At 39.2% G+C, this 21,591-nt stretch overlaps 2 protein-coding genes across 2 annotated transcripts in view; both read right to left on the bottom strand.

The window, feature by feature from the left end:
- LOC135711680 (protein zer-1 homolog) overlaps positions 1 to 11,529 on the bottom strand; it is a 35,663-nt gene extending 24,134 nt beyond the window's left edge. Inside the window, exons 1-2 of the mRNA XM_065234600.1 lie at positions 11,382 to 11,529; positions 249 to 776 (exon numbers count right to left, since the gene is read on the bottom strand). Coding sequence (XP_065090672.1) covers positions 249 to 427 — 179 coding nt within the window. The 5' untranslated portion in view covers positions 428 to 776; positions 11,382 to 11,529. The remainder of the gene's footprint in view (positions 1 to 248; positions 777 to 11,381) is intronic.
- An 8,499-nt stretch (positions 11,530 to 20,028) lies between these two features.
- Positions 20,029 to 21,201, bottom strand: LOC135711554 (uncharacterized). The gene is made up of 2 exons (XM_065234422.1): positions 20,385 to 21,201; positions 20,029 to 20,327 (listed from the first exon to the last, which is right to left on the bottom strand). Exons 1-2 carry the CDS (start codon positions 21,199 to 21,201, stop codon positions 20,029 to 20,031), a joined length of 1,116 nt encoding a protein of 371 aa, XP_065090494.1.
- Positions 21,202 to 21,591: the final 390 nt, after the last annotated feature.

Genomic DNA, 21,591 nt, shown 5'->3' with positions numbered 1-21,591 from the left:
AGATTGAAAACGTTATCTTATGAATAAGATTATCAGAGTCCGACATTTCTTTGCGGTAATCTTAACTGTTCCACAAAGATATTTGGTTATTTTAGTCACCTATTCGCAAAAAATTATAGTTCACGGTGTAAATTTCATACTAAATGAAAAACCCCTTTAGCAGGAAATAGGTGTAAAATGAATGAAACCGTACAATACCTTAAACAATAAAAAAAAAAAATAATAACAACAGGACATGCAACACTTACCTATCACAAATTTCGTTCGGAATGACAATATCATCCTTCAGCTCTAGGTGGTGTGTCACCGGATCAACATTGCAGACGACGTGCAGGTTTTTGGCCAGATAACGAAACGTCGTCTCGAGCAGCGTGGGCAGCTCCTCGTCCATGATGCCGTCTTCTTTAAGCCGAACACGTCCTAACATCGTGAATCACCAGCACCAGTAGCGGCGGCAACGCTCCGAGTGCCGTTCTTCTCTGTTTTGGCTTTTGGCTGTTTTGATACTTTGGCTTTTCTACGGTGTTATGCACTGCTTGCACTTACAGCAACCACACGAGGAAAAGAAGTTCACAGCTGTTTGTCTTCTCGCTACATACACATAGTTACAACTGACAGCACTCTATGAAACGTCAGAGCCTTCCAGATAGGGGGAAGATAATCACTCTGGCTGAGCGCTATTGATCGAATCACGGAACAGAAAATCGAATTCAAGACACTCCTTGTCTTTCAAGCTCAGTTCACTTCCACTGATGATTATTATTCTTTGCTGTTGGCTGTTTCAGAACAAAAGATATTTCACCATGAATTCTTAAACAAAAACACCTCATTATTTTTATCACAATTTAACGCACAATATAAAATTCAAATTGTGTTTCTTCAGCCCTACTGCTCATGAATAGCCGCGTTGGCTATTCTATTTTAATCAAATGGCACAAACACTCGATACTGTGTGTAATAACAAGTAACAACAAAACAACCTAACAATAATGCAAAGATAATCTGACCTCTATTCTGGGTTTTCTCATTCTGATAACAAAGTGATGTCGTCGTTCCACATACACACAATAGTTCAAACGAAAAATCCTTACCAAAATGATATTGTCATTAACAAGAAAAGTTCGACGAACGATCACCTTATGATCACGATCTATCAAAATGCAAACTTTCAGAATATTATCAACACATGAAACACCACGAAAAAGTCACTAACTGCATCCATACACACAACAACATAATCTATGATGGTTGTATCTTCCGGTTGTGGATATCTGGTTTCCCTTCGAGGTTCAGGGATTTTCCAATCCGACTGCAGAATATATACAAAACAGGCATTCTGTGCTGATCACCTCTGAAAGAAGGTCTAAAAATAAGGCAGATATTTTGCCGCACTGTCTTCGTATGCCCATTTCACTAACTGCTGAGATGAACCCAGTCAGCGTTCCTACACGACCGACCTACTCCGCTCTGCGCATCCTACTCGTGCTCCTCTGTCATGTGGTGCAACCATACCTCTGCTCTAGCTTACCCCTGATGGTTCAAAGATTCACAACGTTTTGCTCAGTCAGTCGGTTTGGCTATTTGCACGCGCGGTGTTCAGATTGGTAATGTTTCGATTGAAAACGTACACAGAGTTGAAGCGAACCGAAGTTTCAAAATTACATTGAGATTGCTCAATTTAACTAACACCAATTTCAATAAATTGTCATACCTACGTAGGAAACAACCGATTCCGGTGGGCACACGACTTATATCCCGTTCACACTACAGCCGTGTTCTAACCTATCTTTATATCAGAATCCATACATCCATTTTTCACTGGAAATAATATGTATGACGTTTGATATCAAGATACTCTACATCACGTAATATAAACTGTAGTGTGAACGGGGTACAAAGTAGGTAACAATTTCAACTCACTACGACGTATGATGTCGATCATGAACTGCCATCTTATCTGGTTATTTTTAGAATGTTCTCATTTACTTTGACATAAAAACAACGGTCGCTGTCTTCCTTGGTTTTGATCTGTATGTTGACCCATTTCATTTCCCATTTACCTTAATGTGCTTGTCTTGTTGTTAAAATTAACTATAAATGGGAGTGGCCTATATCTCTAAAGAACATACATATTAGTGGAACTCAGGAAAATATTGATTGAAATGGATTCAAATCTCGTAGATTAAAGATCAGCAATAGCTCTTCTATATGCTTCTTAAGTACATCTTTGTTTGCCTTACAAAAAACTTTTTTTTTTTTATTATAGTCACTTTAACACTTTTGGGTTATTCGTGACTTGTCCGGGGGTGAGATTTGAACTTGTGACTTTGGCGTGAGAGGCATGGATGTTAACCACTACGCCGGAGTCGCCCCAAAAAAAAAACGTATAATTATTATTATTCCTCTTCAACTTCTTTAAAACCAGTACTTGGTGTTTTTTTAACACTTCCACACTGCCGTTCTACGCATATCTCGCAATGTTACTTTTGGACGTTTTTCACTTTTGTTCATAAAAACCGTACTTTTTAGGTAAATTTTCGAATGAAAATAGAAAAACATGTAATTTGTTCTTATATAAAAACAACATCAAGGCTAATTGTCCCATGTTGAAATTCTACGCATAACCGTCCCACAATTTTTTTACATATTTACTGAATTTATTAGAAACGAATTGATTTGAGTAAACGAATGATTGCAACAGGATTCATATGATGAAAAGAACCGGTAGGAGCCATTTCGGGAAGTAGGAGTTTTATTTTATATTATGTACTAGCTGAGTGTGCCCGGTCTTGCTCGGGATTCAATATTAGCTTGAGTTTATGCGCCGATTTAAAAAAAAAGCATGCTGTATTGTACGTAGCCCCTCCCCCTATTATCTAAGGGGCTACCCCCTATGATTATCTCCTTATACCCCCACACTCGCCCCCACATGCCTAATTTGGTTCCATTTGCTTGATTAGTTCTCGAGTTATGCAGAAATTTCTGTTTCATTTGTATGGGAGCCCCCCCTTACAGAAGGGGGAGGGGTCTCGAACCATCATAAGAACCTTCCACGGCCCCAAAAACCCCTGTATACAAATTTTCACGCCAATCGGTTCAGTAGTTTCCGAGTCTATAAGGGTCAGACAGACAGACAGACAGACAGACAGAAATTCATTTTTATATATATAGATATAGATAGATATACATAGATTAATATTAAGAGAAACACGAGTTCAAATTAAAACACCAGGTAAGAGTCCTAATTTCAAACAATATATGATTAGACATCACCTATCGTGTCTACGTGTTTTATGAAAAGCCCCTAATCTATCTATCTATCTGTCTGTCTGTCTGTCTGTCTGTCTGTCTGTCTGTCTGTCTGTCTGTCTGTCTGTCTGTCTGTCTGTCTGTCTGTCTGTCTGTCTGTCTGTCTGTCTGTCTGTCTGTCTGTCTGTCTGTCTGTCTGTCTGTCTGTCTGTCTGTCTGTCTGTCTGTCTGTCTGTCTGTCTGTCTGTCTGTCTGTCTGTCTGTCTGTCTGTCTGTCTGTCTGTCTGTCTGTCTGTCTGTCTGTCTGTCTGTCTGTCTGTCTGTCTGTCTGTCTGTCTGTCTGTCTGTCTGTCTGTCTGTCTGTCTGTCTGTCTGTCTGTCTGTCTGTCTGTCTGTCTGTCTGTCTGTCTGTCTGTCTGTCTGTCTGTCTGTCTGTCTGTCTGTCTGTCTGTCTGTCTGTCTGTCTGTCTGTCTGTCTGTCTGTCTGTCTGTCTGTCTGTCTGTCTGTCTGTCTGTCTGTCTGTCTGTCTGTCTGTCTGTCTGTCTGTCTGTCTGTCTGTCTGTCTGTCTGTCTGTCTGTCTGTCTGTCTGTCTGTCTGTCTGTCTGTCTGTCTGTCTGTCTGTCTGTCTGTCTGTCTGTCTGTCTGTCTGTCTGTCTGTCTGTCTGTCTGTCTGTCTGTCTGTCTGTCTGTCTGTCTGTCTGTCTGTCTGTCTGTCTGTCTGTCTGTCTGTCTGTCTGTCTGTCTGTCTGTCTGTCTGTCTGTCTGTCTGTCTGTCTGTCTGTCTGTCTGTCTGTCTGTCTGTCTGTCTGTCTGTCTGTCTGTCTGTCTGTCTGTCTGTCTGTCTGTCTGTCTGTCTGTCTGTCTGTCTGTCTGTCTGTCTGTCTGTCTGTCTGTCTGTCTGTCTGTCTGTCTGTCTGTCTGTCTGTCTGTCTGTCTGTCTGTCTGTCTGTCTGTCTGTCTGTCTGTCTGTCTGTCTGTCTGTCTGTCTGTCTGTCTGTCTGTCTGTCTGTCTGTCTGTCTGTCTGTCTGTCTGTCTGTCTGTCTGTCTGTCTGTCTGTCTGTCTGTCTGTCTGTCTGTCTGTCTGTCTGTCTGTCTGTCTGTCTGTCTGTCTGTCTGTCTGTCTGTCTGTCTGTCTGTCTGTCTGTCTGTCTGTCTGTCTGTCTGTCTGTCTGTCTGTCTGTCTGTCTGTCTGTCTGTCGGTCTGTCTGTCTGTCTGTCGGTCTGTCTGTCTGTCTGTCTGTCTGTCTGTCTGTCTGTCTGTCTGTCTGTCTGTCTGACCCCTCCCTCCTCTGTAAAGAGGGGCTCCCATACAAATGAAACAGAAATTTCTGCATAACTCGAGAACTAATTAAGCAAATGGAACCAAATCTGGCATGTGGTGGTCATAGGGGGTAGCCCCTTAGATAAAGGGGAGGGGCTACGTACAATATAGCATGCTTTTTTTAGTTGGCGCATAAACTCAAGCTAATATTGAATCCCGAGCCGGGCCGGGCACTCTCAGCTAGTATAATATAATAATAAGTAGTATAAAGGTCAACTTCGGACGGAAGGAAGCCCTAACGGTGCCCTTCCAAAGTATTTCTTGAAATCATCGAAGTCCACGATCGACGATCGTGTGACGTATTGATTATATTACTTTCAATGGCTTTAAAAAAAACTAGCAAACGACGGTTGCAGCAATGTCAATACACTTATGATTGGTATCAATTAATGATGCAAACCTATGCAAATTATCCAAGAACTTCCAAAAATTCGCGGAGGACGCTAGCACGCTCATGCAATCATGCAAGAGTAAACACGTCAAACGCAACGTGGCCATCAAAGCAACATGGAAAGTAACAGTTCCTAGTGGGACTGACATGCGTAGAATTCCCTGCTTTATAGCAAATTCCTCGGCATAACAGACCCAAAAAATATTGTTCGTATAAAAATAGGCTTAACTGGTTTCATTAAAGGTAACTTCTGTAGTTTTCACTCAAACATATTGATTCTGTTGAAATGTGAACAATGCACTAACTTATTTTATTAGAGATGAACTAGCCTAATACCCCGGACAGACTATGGCTTATATCATGTAATATAGGCTGTCTTGCAATGAACACTCATACATCTTGTTTTCACTGGAAATCCAATGTATGAGTGCTCATTGCAAGACAGCCTATATTACATGATATAAGCCATAGTCTGTCCAGGGTATAAGACTAAAAATCTCTTAAATAAAGAATTAAAAAAAAAAAAAGCTAACTTATTTCAACGTATATTTCTTCCAATGAGCAGAAATGATTCCAAACATTATTAGTGATTTTCACAGATGCAACTTTTTGAACATGGGACAGCACAGTTGTTTGAGAACATTCTTAACTTGTACCAGTTTGGCCACCTTAAGAAAATTATCACTAATCATACAAAATTCAGTGGAAAATTAGAATGAATAGTTTCAAACCCTATTTACAGCATGAAACAAATTGAATATTAAAAATAAACTTTTGAATCTTATGCAAGAAGATTTTAAAAAATGTTCGTTTTGTAGAATAAATTAAACCGTTGGGGTAAAATGAGCACCCTGTCGGAGTGGTATGAGCGACCTTGTAAACAACGGGTTTGAATTATGTTCTCTTGAGGCTTTATAAAGGGTCAACAGTGAACAGTTTTAGCATAAAAATATTTAACAGGAACAATTATTTTCTGCAGAATGAATTAAATTTCAGAAGTACTGCCTATTAAAGGCTACATTTTTTCAATCATGTGAAGGGACCAGAAATTAGTGGCATCACGAGTGATAATTTTTAATTTCAGTTTATTTACGCGCTGCAAGGTGCGTGAAAGAGTTTGGCACAATCGGTGTTGATGTTGGCTCGCTGCTTGCAATTTTTTTTTTTTTTTTTGTGTTTTCAAAAGTAATTGATCAAAAGTGTACCAAAAGTGCTTCTGAACGTGTTTCGCAGTTGGGAGTGGTGAAATTCGTAAATTCGCGGTTTATGTTCAGTGAAAATTCCGTATCACAAAATTGCTCACCGAGTTCCCGTTTTTTTTTTTTGCCGTTCAACGACGACGGGCATGCGAGTGAAAAATAAGCATCGGGAATGTGCTCCCGGATGTATTGATTTGGGGGCATGCGAGTGAAAAATAAGCATCGGGAATGTGCTCCCGGATGTATTGATTTGGTGAGTACGTTCTAGTTGAAGATTGTTCTTAAACCTATCTCGATTGCATTTTCGAGGGGACGTCCGAAGAGCTTTGAGATTTAGGCGTTGTTGCTTTTGCGGGCAGACGAGTTGGTCGCCGGTAAGGGCCAGTAAGTGCTGCCAACAGATGAATCAAGAGGTATTCCAAACAAAATTGGTAAGAAATGTCCATTCAAATCGATTTAATACAGTTGAACAAATTTCAAAACTATATACGTGCCAGATTTGGAAATAATATTTTTTAAATCTGGAAGTGTGTTTATGATACCATTATCCATTTGATAAAGGTAGAGTGAACATGCGGGGCTTATTGTAAGTAAAAGTGACCTCGGAGTGGTCGTGAATTACCAGGCATTCTGAAATGGGTCACTGGAGCTGCAATAGAGCTAACACCTTCTAACTCCCGGACTAAACCTGCTTTAATTGGTAATAAAAAGCAGTTTTCTTCCATAATAACACTGCCGGACAGTGGGGGTTAGATTGTACACACACACACACACACACATTTTTTCAATCATGTGAATGATTCATTTTTTTAGCAAAGCAGCTGTTTCAAAACGTGATTTCATATGATACAGCCATATTTGTGAAAGGAATAATACAAAATAGAAGAATTTAAGGTGAAATATTAGTGATGCGCATATTGCCTCGAATGGACTTAAGTAATATTTTGTTAAGAAAATCTTTAATTTTTATTAAAATCTAGAAAAATATCGTGTCATATACGAGACCAATGACCATTTATAAAGCTACTGAAGGAATATCAACGATCAGTTATAAGAAACTACTGATAGGCCCTATTTTTTAATTCAGAAATCTAACAGTTTTGACATTTTGAGCTAGTCTAACATTTTTCGAATATTTGGTCTAGAGGAAAGTATTTTGTTAGACTGTAATGGATAGTTGAAGTAGGCCTGCAACAGATTGTTTGTAAAATCATTCCTAAATCTCATTAATTGAGTCTCCTTGCGAGAATAAACTCGCTTGCGAATGTGGCAAACAAAATTCACGCTTGAGATTCTCATGCATATTCACGCACTTACACTCACAACGTCGAAAAATCATTCCAACATTAAACTCATAAAAAACCACTTAAACGTCGTTAGTTTTCCAACCCCTGATGCACAAACAATAGTAATAACAATAAATAACCTAAGTGGAGGTTTGTCGGCCACACACTCCGAAGAGGTGAAAATGAATTCTGCAAGCAAGCGCTGTATTGGAACCCGGTAGGACATTGCAGCAGAGGCAGATCCAGGGGCTCATGGTGGCGGAGCCTCTCAACATGAAAATCATACAAGTTGATCTGGGCCTAGGTTAAAGCTAAAGCAAGCAGCCACCCAGGATCGAAGTTTTTCCCGTTGACTTGCACCACTGGGTGTGCCCAGGGTACTGAAATAAGTAAATATCAAATTTGTTCGTTAATTTTGAAAAAATATATCGGTTACTAAACATCATCTGAAGGGGTATCGTTTTCTGAGCACAACGATATTTTTTCGATCTAATTTACTTACATCTCGATTTTTAAATCAAGATTAAAGCAAAATAACCACTTCACTGTTAGACACAAAACTAACAAATTGGGTTGTTTAACTTCGAAAAATATACGTGAATTTTTATACATCATCTGATAGAGCTTCGTTTTCTGAGCACAACGATATCGATCGCGTAGACATTCATTTTTAAATCAAGATTAAAATTTTTGATCGTTGACACTAAATCTTTTCGTTGACAGCTCGCTCCCATACAAAGTCCCACCAGGCGCTAAGATGGTATTTTTTGCTATTGATGAATTTACGTTACGGTTGGCCAGCAGATGGAAATGATGTGAAAATGATAATGACGTTTTGCTAGCTGTCAAATCGTATGGAATATTTTTTAGTACATCCTCACTTTTGTGGTTTTAGATTTCAAACCTAGGTGTAGCATGCACTGGTGCAGTTTCGCGTAGATTCATCAATACCATTTGCTCTACAATACGTTAACTATTCAGCTCTACCTGCTCAACCTAAAAGACCGAGAGAATATCTGCAGCTCTAAACGCCCTCAGAATAATTCATAACCAACGTTGTAATTATTATTTTTTTTTCCTTTGGTTTGTTTTTCCGTCGATCTTGTTTTCCGTGCTGAGCACCAATGCTACCGACGTGCCAGGAAGGCAGCTCCCACACCTGGACCCTACCTATCGACCCATCAACTCATGAACCGGGGACCAACGGCTTTACTTCCCATCCGAAGGAAGGCGTGATCAGCGATGTTATGAACATCCCGGCGGCGCCGACTGAGAGGTAATCACGCTTACCACTACACCACCGGCGCCGTTTAACGTTGTTATTATAACCAACTTAATACTAAGTCTTCAGAATAATGTCATACCAACGCAATATGATGAAAAAATATCTGATGGTTTAAAGGTCTTTAAAATAATTCCTGATAAACCTGATATAATGTGGGAATATGTGAAGGATTTACTAAAAACTGAAAAAAAATATCTGAAGGACTTTGTTTAAATCTTTGATCAGTTGTAGGTCTTCTGAATAATTCATAATCAACCGAATATAATAAGAAAATATTTGAAAGTTCGAATACCTTCAGAATAATTCCTGATTATTGTACTACAATCTGTGTTTGTTTTGATTCGCCTTAACGGGGGCAACAATCACGAACTTTGGCGGAGTTCCCATCAATGTGATGAATATAGTGGGTGAGGATGACTGCAACAGGCTACTCTTTCTAGCATTCCGCACTGCGATCCAAGTGTGAAAGAGTAAGCTGTTTTGTCACACCTCCGGCAGTTTTACCGCTGTCATTTTGCCCAAAAATGTCAAAATCATGTGAGTCTATATGTGGTTGACAGGGATAGAGCCCCCCTGTTCGCCTTATAAAGTTGACAGAGTTTAAGGTGATTTCTTGAAGAGTCCAAAGATGGCCGTCATGATGGGGGATATGCCCTAGCACTTCAAGTTTTCTTGGACACTGTTGCGACACCGCTCATGAAATTGGAACTTCCTGTTTGTGGCACTGCAGCCTAGACTGCAGCAAACGTTAAGCTCCAGTTTCCTTGTTGCATGTACATATCGTGAGAGCTGATATTTTGTACTCTTGAAATTGCGAGGTCATATGTTTGGCACTTTCTGAGCCAAAGATTGAGCATGTTTCTTCAGGACCCCCTGGTCTTAGTGTTAGTCTATGGAAATATTATGATATTTTCTCAATACACTCAATTCTGTTTCCACGCGATTTTTTTTTTTCGCCTCTCAGGTGATATTATGTCTTGTGTTTGTGAGTTATGTCCTCACAGAGCTTTACAGGTCACAGCTTTGAACTTCTGGACGGTTGGGTGAACTTAATAATTCAATTATCCTAAATGATGCGAAGCTTTACGGATGCGTACAGCATATCGAAACATCGTGTAAGACTTGATTGCGTCTATAGAACTTCATGATCAGAACTCCAGGCACTTAAATAATTTAAAATGTTATACTGACACAAATTATGTCACACGTGATGTGATACGCTCCCACGAAGCGCTACAGATTCGTATAAGTCAGGACGCTCCACTATGTTGACGCTGTTGAACTTCAAGGTCTAAACTCCAGGAAAATTTAGAGAACCCGAAATAATTTGACATTACAAGTATACATCCTACATAATACTGAGGCTCCAAGAAACTCTACGAGTTCATAATTTCATTTTGACATCGTACAATAAATACCTGGTTGAATCCATGGGATTGCAAGATCTGAAGTATAGGCAAATGTTCTTCCAGAATTTGTAGGTTGTGTGGCAAATACTCTATTCCCAGGGCAGTCGAGAAAATTATCAACCCGGAAGATGTTCTAGATCAGGCCGCATATTTATACTGTGCCTTAACGGACTAAACTGTTCTTATCGACCGTTAATGTTCACCAAACAGAACATTATAAACATAAACCCCACTTTTTGACTGTTGCAATTTATTCCATCAAGTTATTCCATAGTACAATTATGTCTACTGATATTTGTTATCAAACATTAATCGATTATTTTGATCAATTCAGTCGACTTGTAAACAAAACTTCAAACTTGGCATGTCAGCTAAAATGACAGAACGTCATTATGAGTAACTTATTGTTGTAAGCAACTTAACTGTTATCAAGTTTTACGATAGGTACTTGTACAATATGTTGACATACACGACTACCTATAAAAATATCTACCCTACTTAAATTGGTTAAGTCGTCTCCGAGAAAGTTACAACGTCACATACAAATCAGATACCTACAAACACTCACATTTTTTTTTTTAGTTCGCCGAGCTGTATGAATTGAAATTGCTCACTAATTTATATTACCAATAAACCGATATTTTTTTCTGAAAAAACAACCATCTGAACACCGCTCTAAAAAAAACCTCATACCTACTCGTTTTCCTACAGCTGGACGATCCCAATAATTCTTTTTGGTATACAGCGAATACCTAATACCCGTTCTTCGTTCCAGCTGATTCTCTTTTTTGATTATCGTTCACCCCCTGCGGCCATAGTTGCTACACATAGGTAGCTCACTGGCTGATAACAATTACCATTTAGTGCAATGAGGAAAAAGAAACATGTCTACCATTCTCCTTACGAAGTCAGTATTTCAGACAGGTTCTCGAACACTAGCATCTTCTACTACATGGGTAGCAAAAGTTGCTGACCTCCAAAATCCTGCTGGCTCATATTGAGACTTTACCTATATTACTCTATCTGACTGTGGGTACTGGTCATCGCCACTTTTGATCTTGAGAATTTATTGTACATTTTGCATTTTGCTTCCCGTCACCATCATCGTCATCGTCACACTTTACAGTTCACTCACAACGCAAATAAAATTTTCACTTTCAAAGTTCCACCCAGCTGAAAAATGACAAAATAGCACTCGTCGCGGGTCGAAAGTTATCGTAATTTATATGAAAATTCACCTTACGGGGTCGCACCACGGTTTGGTAGCACTATTTTCGCGAAACGAAGCAAAATTTAATCCACACGGGGTAAAATCTTTTGCGATCGAAAACTTTTCGCCACTCACTCGAAAGCTACACGCACGGTAATGAATGACGAAGCGGAGCGCAACGACCAACGAGTGTATAGGAAAAAACACTGTTCAAGAATATTTTGACAGTCGAGAGGAGCTCATTGTTGATTAGCTCCCAACCTCACAACCACCAACAACAGCGCGAATATGTACTGTGCAGCTGTATTATCGCTCTTTGTTTTGGATCCTGGCTTGGTTTTATGTTTATCCTACCCCTCTCGCACACAAACACAGTTATAATTTGACGTTCACTACCTCACCCACTAGACTGAGCATAGAAAGACAGCATAAAATTGTACAAAAGGGAAGTTTGTAATGACATGAAATGTTTCGGAAACATTTCGCTTCGTTTCCGGTGCAAGACCGAACAGTAACCCCTCCTCGAAGTATAGTAACGCTGTTTTGTATGTGATTATAGCATAGAGGTAACTCTAATAGCGAATTCGTTTATTATTCAGTTCCAACCTGGATCGGGTATCAAGATTGGGTCTGCTTGTTTTCTGACAAACGTCAGTTTGCTCGTTTGTTTTTAAAACCTAGCTCAGGTTGAGGTTCACACTGACAAAAAGTTCGGTTTCGCACTGGGTTGGAACTGGTGTTAACCCCGATAATAAACGAATTCGCTATAAGACTAGAAGGTCCCGAAGTAACGTGCTCAACTTTTTGGCTCAGCTCTGGTACTCTCTTCGGTCCCAAGCTAGTCGATTCACCCCTCGAAACATAGGAAAATCCAATAACCCCTCATTTTATCTGTCAAAATTTCATAGCGAATCAAAACAAACATTGCGTAGTACTAGAATTTCGACTAGAATAGGGTACGTTAATCGTTTGCTTGGGACCAATAGGCTACTAAAGTGGTGAGCCAATTTAAAATCGTTAGTTTCGTATTGATTGTTGATTATAGCACAAACGAAGTGACAAACGACTAACTGGCGAAGAAATCCATTTAAATAATGTGGTTCACTGTAATAGAATTTTCTTGGAAGCTTGTGCCATCATCCACCAGATGGGTTAGTTTTTTTGTTTTGATTTGAACAAAGTTGATTTTGTGTACAATGATTCTTTGACAGCGTGCAAAGAGTGCGTATCATTTTGTAATTTTTTTATGCATTTCAGTTTTGAGTAGAGTGAAAGAGATAGAACCAAAACATTCTAGTACATTTGGCGAAAATGCTAGTTCAATCCAGTAGTAGTGTCATAGAGGTAACTCTAAGACCACTGGGTCCCGAAGAAAATCATTATTATTTTTGGCTCACTCAGTACCAGAACAACGGTCCCAAGCAGACCCAAGCTATTTCACTCACCCCTGCATGTTCTGCATGAAACCACACACCCCTGATGTTATCTGTCAAACTTTCATAGCGAATCAAAACAAACATAGTGTAGTAATAGAATTTCAACTAGAATAGGGTACGTTAATCGTTTGCTTGGGACCAATAGGCTACTAAAGTGGAGAGCCAATTTAAAATCGTTAGTTTCGTACTGATTGTTGGTAGTGTTGCCATGTGGTTCAATCCAGTAGTAGTGGTGTTGCCATGTGGTACACTGAAAAATTGCAATAGCAGGTTAGTCACCAAAGTTTTCGAGCCGCTCCGTCTGTCACTTCGTTTGTGATTATAGTGTCAACAATAAACTAGTCCATAACCATTTCAGTTAAAGTTTAGGAGGGATTATAAACAATTTTTAACCATTTTCGGAAAGGTCAAGTTATGGTTCATGTTTATGTGGGGAACCACATCGGTTGCAAACGAGGAACCAAATAATTCATTTATAAATATTTTTAGTCGTATTTTTCGAGTCAAACCCGAATTTCGGTTAAAATAGGATACATTTGACAGATTCAGATAGGAATGAAAGCTGAACCGAAAAGAACAGTAATGCAGCGACACAGACATTATAATATGTATTTTATTATTAGGCATATAGACATTCATTGAGCTGTGTAGGATGTCAGGAAACTATCTAGTAGTGCAAAATTTTTATAGAGATTCAGCTAACTTTGAATAAGCTCAGTGAACCAACAATCAATACGAAACTAACGATTTTAAATTGGCTCACCACTTTAGTAGCCTATTGGTCCCAAGCAAACGATTAACGTACCCTATTCTAGTTGAAATTCTATTACTACACTATGTTTGTTTTGATTCACTATGAAAGTTTGACAGATAACATCAGGGGTGTGTGGATTCATGCAGAACATGCAGGGGTGAGTGAAATAGCTTGGGACTGCTTGGGACCGTTGTTCTGGTACTGAGTGAGCCAAAAATAATAATGATTTTCTTCGGGACCCAGTGGTCTTAGAGTTACCTCTATGAGTGAACTGAGCGTAATCGAACAGTAACCTACCTTTTTGTGGTGCGTTACTGGCATTAAGATCTACCACCGAAGCTTAGTCCGAACTTCTTCAAACTAGGAGAACATGATTGTTTTTTGTAATCCTCGGATTGCGTTTTTTCTGTCGACATCTTGGGGGATGATGATATAGGGATCGGCATCAGAAACGATGGAGTGACGTTGATTGTGGAGCTCCTCCGGTTTCGAGGTTTTAGTTACGAAACGAAAATAAATTATTTTATTTATGTGTTTCACTTATACATTTTTGCCAAAACATCAGACTTATACCAACAATCAATACGAAACTAACGATTTTAAATTGGCTCACTACTTTACTAGCCTATTGGTCCCAAGCAAATCGATTAACGTATCCCATTCTAGTCGAAATTCTAGTACTACACAATGTTTGTTTTGATTAGCTATGAAAATTTGACAGATAAAATGAGAGGTTAGTGGATTTTCCTATGTTTCGAGGGGTGAATCGATTAGCTTGGGACCGAAGATAGTACCAGAGCTGAGCCAAAAAGTTGAGCACGTTATTTCGGGACCTTCTAGTCTTAGAGTTACCTCTATGCTTATACTTTCCATAAGACAAACCACATAGGTCCTACAAGAATACATAAAAGGTATGTGTGACCGCTTATACATTTCACATAATCTTCATTAACTTTTTGCAAGGCGTCTGCTTATTAGTTAATTAATAAATTTTATGAATAATCAGCTATAGAAATTTGCCAAAAGGTATAAGGAGATTTCTATCCGTGTATGTTTCTAGAATAAACATTTATATTTTTGATTTATATGAACAAAATTCGTTTCCGTGTACATACTAACCCAGTCAGTAAGGTTTTATAGGGTTTTATGATGAGTGTATAATGAGTCACGCCAAGAGAAAAACAGTTGAACTCGCATCACGGTTTTCAAAACATTCCCTTTCTTTTCACTTGGCAACAGAGGACTTCTACACCAACATCAAATGACTTCTAGCGAGAAAAAAATAGCGGCTGTAGTAAATCATTATATCAGTGATTTTGTCAAATTATCTTATCAAAAATAGTAGAAATTCTTATTACTGATCATTACCAAACGTATCCCATGACAATGTAATGCTCACTGCGTGTTGATGATCATTTCTTCGATTATATTTTTTATTTTATTGCAATACCTTTTGTTGACTTTTTACAGCACCGTAATGTTTGCTTACTTTGCACGATAGGTAGCCGGTTTGACAGTTCAATTGGCGTTGACGGCGACTATGTAGCTCTTTACTCCTAGGGATGGTCCATTAATTATGTCACGCAAATTTGGCCCATTTTCAACCCCCCCTCCACCCTGTGTCACATTTTTTGTATGGACCTTAATTTTTTTTGTATGGCTCGTCACAGTTTGGGTGACATAATTAATGGACGACCCCCTATGAGAAAATCCATAAGCAAACGTCAGACTGTGCGTGAAACATGGCGGACTTTGTACTATCCTTTCACTCCACCGAAAATTCCCATAAGAAACGTAAGAAACTGTCTATATTTGGTGGAAGAGCAAATTTGTCGACGGTGCCGTCAACGCCAATAGGTAGACTTGGCTTCACTCTTGGCGTGACTCATTATACACCGACTCTAGGTTTTACCACAAACGAAGTGACAGACGACTAACTGGCGAAGAAAAAATCAATTAAATAATGTAATAGAATTTTCTTAGAAGCTTGTACCATAGAGGTAACTCTAAGACCACTGGGTCCCGAAGAAAATCATTATTATTTTTGGCTCACTCAGTACCAGAACAACGGTCCCAAGTAGTCCCAAGCTATTTCACTCACCCCTGCATGTTCTGCATGAATCCACACACCCCTGATGTTATCTGTCAAACTTTAATAGCGAATCAAAACAAACATAGTGTAGTAATAGAATTTCAACTAGAATAGGGTACGTTAATCGTTTGCTTGGGACCAATAGGCTACTAAAGTGGTGAGCCAATTTAAAATCGTTAGTTTCGTATTGATTGTTGCTTGTACCATCAGCCACCAGATGGGCTAGTATTTTTGTTTTTATTTGAACAAAGTTGATTTTGTGTGCGAAGGATCTTTGACAGTGTGCAAAGAGTGTAACATTTTGTAATTTTTTATGCATTTCAGTTTTGAGTAGGGTGGAAGAGATAGAACTAAAACATTCTAGTACATTTGGTGAAAATGCTAGTACAATCCAGTAGTAGCAACAATCAATACGAAACTAACGATTTTAAATTGGCTCACCACTTTAGTAGCCTATTGGTCCCAAGCAAACGATTAACGTACCCTATTCTAGTTGAAATTCTATTACTACACTATGTTTGTTTTGATTCACTATGAAAGTTTGACAGATAACATCAGGGGTGTGTGGATTCATGCAGAACATGCAGGGGTGAGTGAAATAGCTTGGGACTGCTTGGGACCGTTGTTCTGGTACTGAGTGAGCCAAAAATAATAATGATTTTCTTCGGGACCCAGTGGTCTTAGAGTTACCTCTATGGTAGTAGTGTTGCCATGTGGTACAATCCAGTAGTAGTGGTGTTGCCATGTGGTACACTGAAAAATTGCAATAGCAGGATCGTCACCAAAGTTTTTGAGCCGCTCCGTCTGTCACTTCGTTTGTGGTTTTAAGGTTTTACCAACAATCAATACGAAACTAACGATTTTAAATTGGCTCACTACTCGACTAGCCTATTGGTCCCAAGCAAACGATTAACGTATCCCATTATATTCGAAATTCTAGTACTACGCAATGTTTGTTTTGATTCGCTATGAAAGTTTGACAGATAAAATGAGGGGTTATTGGTTTTTCCTATGTTTCGAGGGGTGAATCGATTAGCTTGGGACCGAAGAGAGTACCAGAGCTGAGCCAAAAAGTTGAGCACGTTACTTCGGGACCTTCTAGTCTTAGAGTTACCTCTATGGTTTTACCAACAATCAATACGAAACTAACGATTTTAAATTGGCTCACCACTTTAGTAGCCTATTGGTCCCAAGCAAACGATTAACGTACCCTATTCTAGTTGAAATTCTATTACTACACTATGTTTGTTTTGATTCGCTATGAAAGTTTGACAGATAACATCAGGGGTGTGTGGATTCATGCAGAACATGCAGGGGTGAGTGAAATAGCTTAGGACTGCTTGGGACCGTTGTTCTGGTACTGAGTGAGCCAAAAATAATAATGATTTTCTTCGGGACCCAGTGGTTTTACCAAGGGGTAAGTTACTCAGCACATTGTGACGAAATTATATTCTACACAGCTTGGGTACATCCATCGGCACATTTTCGGCATACCTTCGACACAATCTCGTAGGCATTAGATTGTTGTTAATAAAATGGGAGCACTGCTAAACAACTGTCATTCAAGTTGTTCAGAGTATTTCGTGCTGTTTGACTGTATGTTCAGGAACATCTTCTGATTGAATATATCAGAGGAACTCAGACCAGCAGATCTCTTATAGATCTAAATACGAAATGTAGGTTCTAGAGTGGGCTCAATAAAAAGAGGCAGTTAATCAGACCTCAAAAGTACCGTTAACTCTAACTAAACAAACTAAAGAAGTTTATTCATCACCCACTATAGTCGGTCTCCAACAATGCTCCCCACCGGTTCCAACTCTTTCCGGCCGAAAGGCTAGGTTTCTCTGCCTTTGAGGGCATTATAAAACACTTAAACACAGGACTTTTATTACCCTATGGATCACAAATCACTGAAATTTCGCACACCCGCCACTTCCCGCGTCATCCTCAATCCGATTTATTTATCGTTGCGATTTCAAACCAAAACATTCAAGGTGTGAGAAATACCGGGTTGCCGGGATGGGTATTTTTACTAACAATCGCAGCTTGCTCTATGACCGGCACAATCGGCATACTTGCGGCACACTGACAAAAAAGATAACCCAAGATTGGTGTGCAGAGTGACCTACCCCTACTGTGTTACCTGACTTATAACGAATATACGTTGTATACGAGTAAATACCCCGAATACAACGTATGACTCGTCTAATTTTGCATAGCATTTGCAATGTAAAATTAGACGAACTATACGTTGTATTCGGGGTACTCGTATACAACGTATATTCGTTACAAGTCAGGTAACACAGTGGTGTTTTGTGTTCATAAAATAATAAAAGTCCTGTGTTTTAGGGTTTAATAATGTTCTCAAAGGCAAACCAGAAGCCTAGCCTTTCGTGATGTGAAAAGCAACGGTCTATGAGCGGCCGCTAGGAGTTGGAACCGGTGCAGAACATTGTTGGAGACTGACTATAGAGTATGATGAATATGACTAGTTCTTAAGTTTGATTTGTGTGAGTTGCAGCATTATTTGAACTAAGGGTGCTAATGGGGTCTGATTAACTGCCTCTTTCTATTGAGCCCACTCTAGAGCCACCATTTCGTATTTAGATCGAGGGGGGACAAAACTCCCAGATTTATTCATGTTTTTGAAAAAATCATCTTTATTTTTCTGAACCGATCCATATCTGAATAAATCCACTTTATCAGATATAATCTCCAAAATTTAAAAAAAAAATCGTTTTTTATCGATCACATCCCTATAATATCGGGTCACGTCCCTAACTATCTCAAATTACGGTATTTGAGCACGCCGCGATCCAATGCGATGTAAATATTGTGATTTTGTCGTCTCTTCCGTTCTCCCACTGTTTGAATGGTTGATGGAGAAACATTCACATTGCCTCCCCTGTTTACATCACATTAGTGGTCGTATGGGGGAAGAAACCAAAGCTGTAGCTCTTTACTCCTGTGGTAAAATCCATAAGCAAACGAAGCAAATGGCAGACTGTGCGTGAAACATGGCGACCATCGTACTATCATTTCACTCCACTGAAAATTCCCATAAGCAACTGTCAATATTTGCTAGAAGAGACGATTTCTCGACGGTGCCGTGATGGCCAATAGAGAGGAAGTTAACAGTTAACGAATCGAAGAAATCCACAAAAATCGAATTTATTAAGCTAATTTTATTGAAATCCGTTAATTTAATGTAGAATGGATTACTTTCGTCCCCCTCGATTTAGATCTATAAGTGAACCGAGAAGTGAACTGCTGTTTTGAGTTCCTCTGGTATATTCCATTAGAGGATGTACCTAAATATACAGTCAAACAGCACGTAATGTTGTGAACAACTTCAATGACAGTTGTCCAGCAGTGCTCTCATTTTATTTACCACAATCCAATACCTACGAGATTGTGCCCAAGCTGTGCCGAATCTAATTTCGGAACAATGTGCTGAGTGACTTACCCCTTGGAACCGGCATAAAATCCCAGTAGGGACGGAATAAAGCCAAAGAACAAGAAAAATGCTACCTTGGACATTTTTCTTTCATTTGTCGATAATTACATTAGTTTACAGTATATTTGAATTTTGTACGCTGATGGTCATGTAAAATCGTGCGTTGAATCCAAAAATGTAGTCTAAAAAAATCGTAGTAGGATTGAAATATAGCTAAAAAATCAAATTTCACTTTAAAAAAGGTGTTTACAAATATCTCCGGCGCTAATGGAGTTATATTATTAGTTTTAACGCCAAATTAAAGATGATAAAATTTGTTTTAGATTGTTTAAACCCAGTGAGATTATTGGTACAACAACTACAAACATTTTCAATTTTTCTTAGAAAAATGCAAATAATAAAAAAAAAAAAAAAAACAAACTACTGAGATTTTTTGACTACATTTTTGTTCAAGTTCATTTTTTTACTTTTTTTAAACTAGTGTTATTGTATAATGTTATAACTGTTGATAATAGTACGTTCAGACTACAGAGTTATAACATGTTATAGCGCTATATTGATGGTGGTTTCTGTGTTGTAATTATTTGACAACCGTTATAACATGTTATAACTCTCCAGTCTGTACAGCGTTTAAGTGATTAATTGAGTACGGATAGAGACAAACCAGTTTTGTGTGAATTCAATTTATATTGCCCTAGGGAAAATACATAAATTACGTAGCATTTGAGGGGGAGCGGTTCCAGCAGTTGTGACCGTCCATGTATAAGGTATGACAAAATACTAAAATCTAAAATTAGTCAAAAAAATGCTACATCATTTATGGATGGTCCCTTATGTCTCACTAAACCTAGAAAATATCATGTCTGTACAACTTCACTCAAAAAGCACATATCTTATAAAATAACCATTGCCGTAACAACTCATTGGTCGACAGATCTAACATGTAGATCCATCCAACAGAGAGATTTGATGTAACGTTCCACATCCGGCTTTCTCTTCCATATAACCAGGAAAATCGGATTCCAAAATCAAAAATCGATTGATTTCGTGATCCGGGAACACATCTGTGGCATACAGACCTTCGCTACTCTTGAACACTAACTTGAAGTTGGACTTCTTAAGGGACTGTCTTGTGTCCCAGTAGTGCACGTTGCTGTCACCTTCCTCGCGGAAGAATACACCCGTTGCACCATCCCCTCCAATGTAGATGTAAGAGCCTGGTTTTTCTCCAATGTCTGAAACCAGAAAGACGCTACAAATTTATGAAACGCTAACATATCTCACCGTTTTACCTTCAATGTTTCCACCACGACCACCCCGTAGATGATCGGTACGGATGGCGAACAATCGTCGACCTCCTAGATAGGTGAAGTACAGCTTTGTTCCAGTCTTGTGATATGACAGAAATATGTACAAAACATCTCGGAATCGACAACCATGATGGACGGCCTTCGGCAGCACCACACGATAGCCACAACCTCCGGAAGCATCGTAGACTATGATGGCATTGTTTCCAGCATCGCTCACGTACACGAAGCACTGACCATCCTTCGTGCATTCAACCTGCATGTACTGCAGTCGTGACTTTTCCGTCACGTATCTACTGAGATTGATCGTTTTCATCTTTTTACCCAATTTGGCATCATACACTACAATCTTGGCATGACATCGTTGGATTGGGCTTCTCAGCGCTTGAAGTATACCATTATCCAAACACCATACGTAATTTCCCGTTGCAACGATATCAATGACCGATTGAAGGGAATTGCAGTTATTTTCCTCCTGCTCAGTCCAACAGGGGAAAGGCTCAAACTTGACGTCACATCCCTTCTTAGTAGCATAAATCTGACCTAATGTTATCGGAATGCTGTTCCTATATCGTGGCATCGCACATAAGGTCTTATCACAACTTCGAACACAAGCCATTGCAATAATGTCCCTCGGAGTGTACTTGTCGGCAGCCTTAACCAACCGCTTGGTTGTTGGACAAGGCCATTCTATACGGCCTCCCTCCCAGGTGTAGATTGCATTAGAATTGTTGGAAAAAGCAGTAACGCTGTTCGCCGTTAGCGTTATTGCAGCCAACAGCCAAAGGATGTCACCGCGCATCTGTAGGCTGAATTGAGTTTAACGAATCAACTAAATAAAACTAATCACAATCTGTGCATACCTCTGCACTCGGTCCTCATCCAACTGCAACGTAACAATTCTTAGATTAAAACTGTATGGCAACGTCTTCAATCTGCTGCTTTTATAACCTGTTTTGAGTGCACCAGCAAAGTTCACCATACCGCTAGCCAAATGAAGGTGTTTGGTCTTTGGAACATCTATCAATGCCAAAACATTGCTAAATTGAAAACAACAGAATTGAAGGTATCTTAAATTTTCTGTCTACAGCGAAGGAAAAGTTTTGCAACACGTCGCACCGGAACACGTCATCTCCAGTTTACCGGAACACGTGCCAATGCAATGTTGTCAAAATATGTGTAGAATGCTTTG

The sequence above is a fragment of the Ochlerotatus camptorhynchus genome, unplaced genomic scaffold (genome assembly GCF_037179485.1).
Source record: "Ochlerotatus camptorhynchus isolate MF236.1 unplaced genomic scaffold, CSIRO-AGI_Acam_v1.1 ptg000434l, whole genome shotgun sequence".
NCBI lineage: Eukaryota > Metazoa > Arthropoda > Insecta > Diptera > Culicidae > Ochlerotatus > Ochlerotatus camptorhynchus.
This window is presented reverse-complemented; position numbering and strand designations above follow the sequence as displayed.

Excerpts from the sequence above, each read along its gene's own strand:
- LOC135711554 (XM_065234422.1), bottom strand. The coding sequence starts at position 21,201 with ATGCGCGGTGACATCCTTTGGCTGTTGGCTGCAATAACGCTAACGGCG. Across the intron at positions 20,328-20,384 it reads TCGTGGTGGAAACATTGAAG|ACATTGGAGAAAAACCAGGC; the intron begins GTAAAACGGTGA and ends TTCTGGTTTCAG.